Source organism: Myotis davidii, unplaced genomic scaffold (genome assembly GCF_000327345.1).
Source record: "Myotis davidii unplaced genomic scaffold, ASM32734v1 scaffold247, whole genome shotgun sequence".
NCBI lineage: Eukaryota > Metazoa > Chordata > Mammalia > Chiroptera > Vespertilionidae > Myotis > Myotis davidii.
Window position 1 is genome coordinate 3,421,080 of NW_006299593.1, and position 11,419 is coordinate 3,432,498.

Consider the following 11,419-nt stretch of genomic DNA (forward strand, 5'->3'; position numbering starts at 1 on the left):
TGTAGCCAGTCTGACAGGTGTGAGGTGGTGCCTCATTGTCGTTTACCTCTCTCTGATGATTAGTGACTTTGAGCATTTTTTCATGTCTCTTGGCCATCTGTATGTCCTCTTTGGAGAAGTGTCTATTTAGGTCCTTTGCCCATTTTTTTAAATTGGATTGTTTGTCTTCCTTTTGTTGAGTTGTATAAGTTCTTTATATATTTTGGAAATTAACCCCTTAACAGATGTATCATTGGCAAATATGTCCTCCCATATTTTCATTTTGTTGATGATTTCTTTTGCTGTGCAGAGGCTTTTTAGTTTGATATAGTCCCACTTGTTTATTTTCCCCCCTTTATTTCTTATGCTGAATAAAAATGGTGAAGGCAGAAATCTTTGTCTTGTTCCTGTTCTTAAGAGAAACACTTTTAGTTTTTGCTCCTTAAGTAAGACGTTGGCTATACCTTGAGGTATGATCCTTCTAGTTCCACTTTGCTGAGAGCTTTTATCATATCTGGGTGCTGGATTTTATTAAATGCCTTTTCTGAATCTATTGATAGGATCATGTGATTTTTATCCTTCATTTTGTTTATGTGATATACCACGTTTATTGATTTGTGACTATTGTATCAACCTTGTAACTGTGGAATAAATCCCACTTGGTCATGGTACATCTTTTAAATGTATTGTGGGATCCAGTTTGCTAACATTTTGTTGAAAATTTTAGCATCTATGTTCATCAGGGATATTGGACTATAATCTTCCTTCTTTGTAATGTCTTCATCTGGTTTTGGAATTGGGATAATTCTGGCCTCATAAAATGAGCTTGGGAGTCTTCCCTCCTCTTGAATTTTTTGGAATAGTTCAAAAAGGATAGGTGTTAGTTCTTCTTTGAATGTTTGGTAAAATTCACTTTGGGGCCATTCTTGATTCTTCTCACTTAAGCCCTACATCCAATGCTTTGGGAAATCCATTAGCTTTATCTTAACAATATATCGGATGCTGACCTCTTCTCTTATGTCCTTTGCTCCCTCCTGAATCAAGCCAGCATCATCTCTGGCCTGAAATATTGCCATAACCCTCCTAACTAGTGACAGTCCTTCCATCCTTGTCTTCCCACAGGCTGGTCCAGCAGCCAGAGTGATCTTTCAAATATAAATCTGATCATGTTGTACCTCTGTACAAAAGCCAAAGTCCTCACCAGACCCTCCACGCTTTTACCTCCCTGTCACTGCTCTCCTCACTTGCTCTCTTCCAATGACTGATCACCGGCCTTCTTGCTCTTCCTAGAACATACCAGGTGTCTGGTCTTGGGGATCTAAGCACTGTGGCTTTGTAATTGATATGTTCTTCCCCCAGTAGTCTCACAGCCAACTTCAAAGTCTCTACTCAAATGCCACCTTCTCAATATATCTCTATTTACATTATACTCACTCAAGAAGCACCAAATCCTCTTATTCTGCTCTATTTTTTAAAATAGAACATATTATCTTTTAACATAGTGTGTGATTCCTTTATTATGTTTCTTATTTATTATCTGCCTTCTTTCTCGTCACCCTCTCCACTAGGTTTCCGTCTGTTGTGTTCTCTGATGTATCCCAAGCACCTAGGGCAGTGCCCAGCATATTGTGCACAATCAATGAATATTTGTTGAGTAAATGAACGAATGGACCTGGATCTCAAACCGTAGGGTGGCTATAACTTTGTTGTAGACATACAGCATTCTCAAATGAAAAAGGGAATAATGCAGAAGTGTTATGAGGTGGTGCTGATCAGAAAGCTTAGAGACATGCACCCAGATGAAGATGTAAGGTGTAAGTGTATGCTGGAATGAGCCAGGAAGGTACAGAGGGACTTTACTGGGAGTTCTTTTCATTTTGCAGTATATTAGTAAGGACACCCTTTCTTCTTGGCTTAGAGGCCCAGGACTTAAATCAGATTTATATTTACCATACTACAGGTTTGGTTGAGATGTTTCCCCTTCTCATTTCCCTGCCCACGCAGCCTCAAGGTCATGGCTATTTCTCTGGTATGATCAGACAAAATGAGAAATACAGGCCCACATTGTTGGATCATTTAGAGTAGGGAGGAATCTGGAATGAAGTTGTTAGATTTGGGGTATTTTAATCATTTCCTGCAAGTTGGCAGGTTCCAAAAGGGTCAATTTCTAAAAGAATCAGGCAGGACACACTTGAAATTTCACTGCTTGTGCACACAGCTTTCACATTTGGTCTCCAGATTTGATGTTCTACTGACAGATCCTCGAGACGTAGACATTTCTCAGACACTTCTTTGTGACAACTCTAGTCCCTTTGGTCAAATAAAACTTTTCTGTTGTCTGTATCCATTGCACTGGCTTACACTGCTTTCAGGAAAACTGGTTTGCTCCTAACATAGGCTGAAAAGTGTGTGTGTGGGAGTGGGGAGGCACGGGTTGGAAGGGAGTGCTGTCTATCGCGCGCCCCGGCTTCCTGCTCACTAACCTTGCCTGCTCTCTCTCCTCCACCTGTGATGGTGTTAAGGACATGAACCCCAATTATTGAGGGGGTTCAAACATGTCCTTCAAAGGCTGGCCAGGAATTGATCAGAGCATCTGCCCAAGCTGACCAACAGGTCAAACTCATTCTTCTCTAAAATGATCTAAAGGATAAAGCACATTTGGCTGCAGAATCTGAATATTCAGACAAAGGTCATTTGGGGAATGCTCATGTCAGGGGCTGAGATCTGTGTTCAAGCTGATCACACCCAGATTGCCCTCTGACGGGCTGAACTCTTCAGACGCTGACAGTGGGCGGGAGCAACTACACAGGCCCAGGTGGTCCCAACCATAGCCTTGGGCCCAGCCCCAGACTGTTGCGATGGGTCTGGCATGAGGTCAGGGCAGCAATGCTTTTTAAAAGCTCTCCCAGTGACTTTATGTGTAGCCAGAAACCAAAGCTACTTGACAGCAAGATCCAGAGAAGGGGCATTGGAGGGCCTGGCAGGGAGGACACAGTCCCTACTGCTGCCTCCCAATCCCTGTGGCATAGGGCCTCTTCCTTGCTCTTTCCTGCTTCATCAATTTTCCATTTTCTCCTGGATTGTTTCCATAACCATATAAACAAGCTGCAATTTCTCCCATTCTAAATAAAAGACTCTCTTTATACGCTTTATACATCTTTCTTCAGTTACTGCCCCTTTTCTTGTTCCCTTTTAGTGAAAAACTCCTTCAGACAAGCTTTCTGTATATGCTGTCCAATTTCTTTCTGTGCATTTTCTCCTAAACACACTCCATCCAGACATCCTCCCCCCCCTCACTACTGCACAGACACTGGCCTGTCTTGTCATCTGGTCATGCCAGTGCCTTCAGGTCTCACCCACAGTCACAGAAATGGGGAGCCTGGAGAAACCGGACACAGGGGTTCCTGACACACTCCGGGGTGCAGCACACCCCTCACCCAGCCCATAGCTGGCCTAGCAGTGTTGGGATGAAAACCCAGAGAACAGAATGCAAACCAGACAACTTTCCAGGGACATGAGAATGACAATGAAGTCTTTGGTAAAAGGACAGGTGATGACTTACACAGTGTGTGGTGGTGATGATGACAGAACTGGAGATGAAAGACAGGCCATCGTTCATGCTGACCTGGAGTGCGGCTTTCCTGCAAAGACAGCAAGAAACCAGAGATACTCAGCATGGGGTGCAAGGGACCGAGAACTGGACACGTTGGCCGCCTATGGGCTCTGCTCGCAACTACTCTTTGGACTGTAGTCTCTTCCCCTGGGGCCTAAGCTGTCTCCTTTGTAAAATGTGGAGCATGGTCTCTAGGGCCGTTCCCACCTCTGAAACTCCAGGGAGATGTCAGGATGCACTAGTCATCTGGCTGCCGTATCCAGGCAGTACATTCAACCCTTGTTGCAGTACAGCAAATTGCATTGAATGCTCAAAGCCTGCTTCCATTTAATTTACTTGTCTCATTGTAGTAAGATGAAGGATTCTTAAAAAAATGGTCCAAATCAGTGGGGCTAAAGTGATCAAGCTGTAAACCTAATGTTCTGTTGTTATCTGGATTCTCAGCCATTTGATTCTGGTGGGGGCGGTTTTGTTACTACTAACACAGAAGCGCAGTAATAGGTGAACAAAGTTGCCTTCTACCTCCTCATCTATATGAGACTCACTGAATCAGGAGCATGCATTTTGCAGGATGGGCACAGGGGTATTTGTGGAATCAACAGAATGAATGAATCACAGGCCAATGTTAGGCAACCAGAGTTGGAGCCTTACCATTTGAACAAATGATTTAAGGCAGAATTCAGATGAACCAGTTTAGCATTTCCCCCTTAAAGCCACCGTTCTGTCTTCAGCCTGTTACAGACACGTTCACGGAGAGGCTTTGTCTTCTCTCACAAACGTTGCTTCTCTGGTCCCCACAGATTTCTTTTCCTGTTCAGGGTGCTAAATCTCCTTCTTTCTCCAGTGACTATTTCCTAATCACATTTCACTAGCACTTATTATAATTGCACCATCACGGCATTTCCCCCATAGGTTAGTTCAGGGAGCCTCCAGCTGTCTGGGTGACTGCGCCTCTGTGGACCATGTGCTCCACCGAGGCATAGAGGTAGGAGCACTGAGCTTGGCCTTGGATGGTCTGAATCTGGGCCTTGGCCATCTATGGACCCACCTAGCTTTTCTGAGCTTCCTTATCTCTGCAGGGGTGATAACCATCTGGTAGGGCAGTCGTCATGAAGGGCAAAGTAATGTGTGTGAGAGCTTTCTGGAAGGTAGCTGTGATTAAGCCAGACAGACCTTGGTTGGAGGCCCGACTCTTTCATTTACTGCTGTGTGAGCTTGGGCGAGCTACTTAAATTCTCTCAGCCACCGATTCCACATCTGTAAAACTGGGAAGATCTGAGTATCTTCAAGATGACAAGTATCTTGTCGGAAATTTGGGAAGATGGAATGAGACACCCTTTGTCAAACATGTATCCTGAAGCCTGGCTCACTGGAAGCATCGTTCATCATCATTACTTGGAGAGGTCTAGAGAAAGACCCCATTACAATAATGAAGATAGATACTTCTTTCTGTTCCCTTTGTCCCCTCTAACTCCTCTCTCCTCTCTGAGGTTTAGTTGCTGGTGGAAACTTACATGCCAACTTCTTTTAAGATGGGTGCTGGGCACAGCAAATAAGTATCTTCCACAGCAAAGGGCTTCTCATCTGTAAAAGGGAAGTCACTGGATTAAGAGGAGTGTGGCAAGTTTATAACTTCAAGTTCTGTGACTCCCAAAGACTATTAGCCAAGTCCTGGGAGACACTAGAAAAGCAATGACTCTATGAAATAGAAACTCATCTTGAGCTGTAAAATTCACTAGAGTGAACTCAAGGTCTCCTTCCTAAATATTAGTCTCTGACTCTGTATGTCCAGTCGAGTCAATCAATGAGCAAATAGAGACCAAGTTCTTAGCACAGACCAGGCATAACTGAAAAGAAATAAGAAAATATTAGACTGGTCTTAAGGGAACTTTGGGTCCAAGTCTAGTTTGAGAGAAAAGCCATATTCATGGAGAAACTGCACTGACAAACCCAAAAAGTGGCTAAGCCAGAATAGCATTTGGCTTCAGAAGACAGAGAGCTCCATTAGTGGGTGACGTGGTGAGGTCACAGGGAACACAAAACTTGAGCTGAGTTCCAGGGAGAGATAGGGAAGAGGAATTTCTGGTGGGAGGAATGACATGAGCAAAAGCAGAACAAATGAAAAGTATGTTCAAGGGTAGGCCATAAATAGGATTTAAAAAGATCTGTATAGGAAGAAGTTTGGTTCAAGTTGAGTTAGTCAGGGATTTGGGCATAGGTTTAATTACAAGACGATACTCTGCTATTGGCATTTGTTGTGAAATTGAAGTCTCTTAGTGACATTTTATGTTGCTGACACTAAACACTCGCCCAAGTGGAGATTAGTAAGCCCCATGCCTTCCATGCCTGGATTTGAGGAGCAGACACAGTGGGATGGGAGTTAGAGGACATGTCTGAGTTCTAAGCACTATGTCCTCATGGAAGAAAAAAGGAAGTGGTCAATTACAGTATCCCCCTGATGTCTAGGGAAATTTTCAATATGAAAAGCTAGGGAAGTTATTCCATCTCATTTACTCATCCATCCATCCACCCACCCATCCTGCAAATATTTATTGAAGGACTACTATGTGCTAGAAATGCAGGCTTTTGAGGAGAGAAACACGGTCTCTGTTGTTATGGACTTTATAGGAGTTGCAGGAAAGATAGTTTTTAAACACATTCATTTTTTAAAATATATTTTATTGATTTTTTACAGAGAGGAAGGGAGAGGGATAGAGAGTTAGAAACATCGATGAGAGAGAAACATCAATCAGCTGCCTCCCGCACACTCCCCACTGGGGATGTGCCCACAACCAAGGTACATGCCCTTGGCTGCCTCCTGCACACTCCCTATTGGAGATCGAGCCTGCAACCAAGGTATGTGCCCTTGACTAGAATCAAACCCAGGACCCTTCAGTCCACAGGCCAATGCTCAGTCACTGAGTCAAACCGGCCAGGGCTAAACACATTCATTTTTATTAAAAAATATTCTTTTGAATATTTACCATTAGCCAGACACTGTGCTAGGCCTCACACTGAACAAAAGAGATGAAGCATCTCACTCAAGGAGCTGACCTGCTGGTAATTACACAAATTACTATATATATAAAAGCCTAAGTGACCATCTGACTGTTCGACTGTCTGACCAGTAGCTATGATGCACAATGACGTCCAGGGGGCAGACACTCTACACAGGAGCTGCTGAGCTGTAGTGACTTGGCAGCTGTGGTTCTTGGGTGAGGTACCTGGAACCAGAGAAGAGGGAGCCCGATTCTAACGTGCATGCCCCGAGAACTGCGCTCTCCTCTTGCAATCTGGGACCACTCGGGGGATGGCGGAGAGCCGGTTTTGGCCCAATCCCTGCGGGCCAGGCCGAGGGACCCCACCGGTGCACAAATGCACTGGGCCTCTAGTTTAATTATAATTATGGTGACACCAAAGAAGAAGGAGGGGGCTAGCTCTCATCTGGAAGGTCAGGAGCTGCCTCCCTGAGGAAAGGCTGTTGAGGCTGGAGGTCTGGGGGAGAGTAGATGGAGTGGGAGAGAGGCGGTACTGCAGAGATCCTGGGCAGGAACTCCAGAGGTCCCAGGACTCCGGAGAGCTGAAAGAGGACCAACAAGGCTGAGGCATTGGAGTGCGACGACGGCTCAACAGGAGGCTAGAAAAGGCAGCAGGACCAGATGACCGAGGCCTTGTAGGCCATGGTGGGGCTTTGGGGATTTTTCCTACGAGAAATAGGAAACTCTTGGAGGTTCCCCTCCAATTTAGATTCAGCACTGGCAGATTCAGAATGTTGCCAGAATAGTGAGGGTGTGCTGAATGAAATTATGAATCTTATGACAGCAGGTCACCCAGTGCCTGAACTGAGCATTATTATTTTCAAGACTAGAAGCCCAGTGCACAGTTCGTGCACATTGAAAGGAAATTAATTAAAAGAAAATTTTAGAGGCCAGGGAGGGACCAAGGGAGGTTGGCTCCAGGGCATATCGAGCCCATCTCACCCAGTCCTGATCGGTGGACCCCAGCAGCAAGCTAACCTACTGGCCAGTGTCTGCCCCTGGTGGTCAGTGTGCATCACAGCGACTGGTCGAATGGTTGAATGGTCAGACACTTAGCATAATAGGCTTTTATTATATAGGGTGTTTTTTCGTCTATGATGTCAATAATGACAGTAATGCTCCCTGGGCAGGCTGTGTGTACATGCTCTCTAAGTGCTTCGCATACATCACATAACCAAATTTAACCTGGAGTGCTATCAGGGAAAATGTTAGTCCCTTCATTTTAAAGGCAGGAAACTGACATAGGAAGAAATGTGACCAATGTTACAAAGGGGAGCTTGGATCCATATCCAGGCTGTCCGATTGCCACCGCTTGATAAGAGCCATGCTTTATCTCCTTCACGGTGACCTTGTGAACTAACACAGGGTTCATTAGGCTCATTGTCCAGTTGCAAAATGGAGGCTCAGAGCGGCAACCCCGACCCAGGGAAGCACAGCCAGTCAGAGGCAACACCAGGACTAGAACTGAATCCTCCGTGGTTCTTTCCTTGCCAAACCTCTCCATCCCAGGAAGGCTTGTATTAGAGAATAAACTGAAATCAGGACAGGCGTGGCTGACTAGAGCCTACATTTATTTTCTTTTGGCCATGGCTTACCCTACTGTGCATGCACTGGTAATACCTGGGAGTGCAGATCGCTGCCCACGGAGCCTGCCCACAGAGCCGCGGAGCAGCCACAGGGCGGCCACAGCAGGCCTCATGACTCCTGGCTGCATTCTGTGGGAAGAGCTGGGTCACACTGAGGAGGTCTCGAGTTGGCGCCCTGCAGTGACATGCCAGGGAGATGCCAGGGCATGTCCACGTGCCGTTAGTGCCCACGCTCATTCTCTGCACAGCTCCTCTCCCTTTCTCATCACAGCAAAGGAGGGAAAGGGCGAGATTAACCTAGTCAAGTAGACATTTCTCTTTCTCCCTCCTTTCCTTTTCCTTTCCTGCCTGGGAGTCCAAATATTTCTGGAGCAGAGCAGAGGAAAAACTGGCTGGGAGAACTGAGGGCTTTGCCGAGGCTGCAGGACGGGCCTGACGCAGCCTTGCATCAGTTTATCAGCCTCCGAGCTGTGGGCCTGCTCTGGGGAGCTGGCATTTTCTGCTCGGAGAGGGATTGTTTGGTTTGGAGCCTGTTTTCACTTCACCACAAAAATGAGTGACTTTTTCCCCCTCTCTCTCTAAACAAAGGAGGGCCATTTGGTTTCCATAACTCAGATCATCTGACTTCTTCCTGGAACGTCCACTTGGGAAGCAGGGCATACAGCCTTCCTCCCGGGCTGGGCCACGCTTGGTTCAGGTGCCAGGCCAACCTCGCTGCCACCTCTGACAAAGCCAGTGGTGTTGTGATGTTTACGAGGACATGATCCACCCCGAGGACCACGGAGGCCTGAGCTCCCCTGTCCACCGGGCAGCAGCCATTTCACTGCGCATTAGCACCAAGTGGGCTGGGCAAACGGGACCAGGAGCTAAGAACCAGCGCTGGCTTGGTTGCAACTGGGAGAAAATTAGGGAGGGGCAGGAGTTGGAAACCAGCAGTTAAGGGAATTTTTAGATGATGTGTAAATTTCTTTGCCTTTTACCAAAGATATTCAGAATTCAGTGCATACATATGACAGTTTAACCTAAAGCATTTGTCTATAAGAGTCTGATAATCAAACAGAAGCTTGATTTAAATAAGGATTTGGGGAACTATGAATGTCATTATGCTAAACTGCCAAACACCCCAAGTTTGAGAGCTGGGCATCCTCAAGGATGAATGCAGAAGGCATAGAATGGGGCAGGGCAGACCAGAGTTCAAATCCCAGGTCTTCTTACTAGTGGGTGACTGGGTACAAGTTCTCCATCTGTAAACAGTGAAGATGACATCATTACATGGGGTTGTGTAGGGCATAATAGGAGTGCATGAACGTGCAAACCATGTTACTTGGCACTTAATAACCATTCAGTAAATGCTATTCCACGTTATTACACAAACATCCACACCTTTACAATAGCCTATATCCGTGGTCAGCAAACCGCGGCTCGCGAGCCATATGCGGCTCTTTGGCCCCTTCAGTGTGGCCATGAAGTTTCAATCGCACTGTACGTGCGTGTCCGCACGTGGTATTTTGTGGAAGAGCCACACTCAAGGGGCCGCAGTTTGCTGACCACTGGCCTATATGAATGTGTGCTTTAAAATCAGATGAATTAAAATTTCCAAAATCTCTGATTGCTTAAATACATTGTTTTATCAAAACTAATGTCTTTTTAGGCATTATGAACTCCTAGGAAATGTTTTAGTGTACATGTGTGTACATATATATGTATACACATATATATATACACACACGTATATATATACACATACATCCATATCCATACATTATGTATAACTATACCTATATCTATATCATCTATAACTATATCTATATCTATTTATATCTATATAATCTATATCAGTGATTTTCAACTGGTGTGCTGCAAGAATTTTAAAAATATACAATACCTGACTACTTAGTCTAGGGTACTGACCTCTTTTTCCCTTAGATTGTCAAATAAAATAAAATGACAACAGCCAACACAACAATAGCTGTCCAATGTGAATGAATCAAAATTATACCTATTTTTTTTATCAGATCAGTAAAAAATATATTTTTTGGTTTGACACAGAATTTTAGTAATTAATTTATATGTGCCACGAGATGAAAAAGGTTGAAAATTGCTGATCTATACTTGTACCAATTTTGTCTAATATTATATACCCATGGTCTCATTTGACATTATTATTTTTTTATTACTTACAATTTGGGAAACTCAGGCTCTGAGAGGTTAGTTAATGAATCAGCTGTAAATGCCAGAGCTGGAATTCAAACTCAGGTTTTATTGAAACAACTTGCCCAAGGTCAACAAAGCTAATTTTTCTACAGGTGTAACTTAAATTAGTCAGCTTTTTATATTGTCATAATTGCACAGCTTGTTTTATGATGTAGCCTGAAGCACCCTAGAGCTGAGTCTATTTATACCTGACCACTTTGGAGGCAAATGGTCAAGACTCTCCAAGGTTAGAGTGGAATTAGAGTAGTAGAAGGTATATCTACCATGAAAGGGGACGAGGGTTGAAAAGCTCTGTGATGAGGTCCAGGCCCTACTATAATGAACTATGTTCCAGAACTATACAGTCAAACGTGCACATTCCCAGGTTTTGACTTTGGATCAATGCAATTCTTTTCAGACTGGTAAGAATTTCCCAGAATTCTTCACTGCAGTTGGTGACTGTCTAATGGATGTGGGATAAAACCAGGATTAAAATTCATTAGCCAATTCAAACACCAATCACAGCAAATCCTTTTACAGGGCTGATTAAATAATTCAAATACTTTCCAAGTCTTGGCAATCTTTTCTTGATATAAATATTTATTTCTGACCAAACGGACAAAGAAAAATAAGCCTTAGTTTTAGCTGGGGGAGCTTGCTGAAACTCTCCAAAAGCTGATGTAAGCTCCAAAGTAGAGTTTACATTCCTACTGTGAACAAAATAGTGGAGGTTGGGGACTAAATGAGCTCACCCTGCTCTTTCTCGCAATCTCCCCTGGGTCGAAGGAGCATTTTTATGGCATCCCTGAGCCAAGTATAACTGTTCAGCACTAAATTATCAGCTGGTTTGGGAATGTGTCCCTGAATGAGAACAGACAGGCTAAAGTTAGGCTAGATGTTTCTACCTTTTCACTGATTTCAAAAGTAGACAGCTGAAAAAAATGTTGGGCTTTTCAAATATTGTACAAAAACCTGAAATAAAATGATATTGAACTTTAAAATATTTGGGT

The 11,419-nt window shown here is 44.2% G+C and overlaps 1 protein-coding gene across 1 annotated transcript in view; it reads right to left on the reverse strand.

Annotated features, from left to right (window-relative positions):
* Positions 1 to 11,419, reverse strand: part of ANTXR1 (anthrax toxin receptor 1) — a 218,443-nt gene that overhangs the window by 108,737 nt on the left and 98,287 nt on the right. The window contains exons 11-12 of the mRNA XM_015571469.1: positions 5,107 to 5,176; positions 3,542 to 3,620 (exon numbers count right to left, since the gene is read on the reverse strand). Of these exons, the coding sequence (XP_015426955.1) occupies positions 3,542 to 3,620; positions 5,107 to 5,176 (149 nt within the window). The remainder of the gene's footprint in view (positions 1 to 3,541; positions 3,621 to 5,106; positions 5,177 to 11,419) is intronic.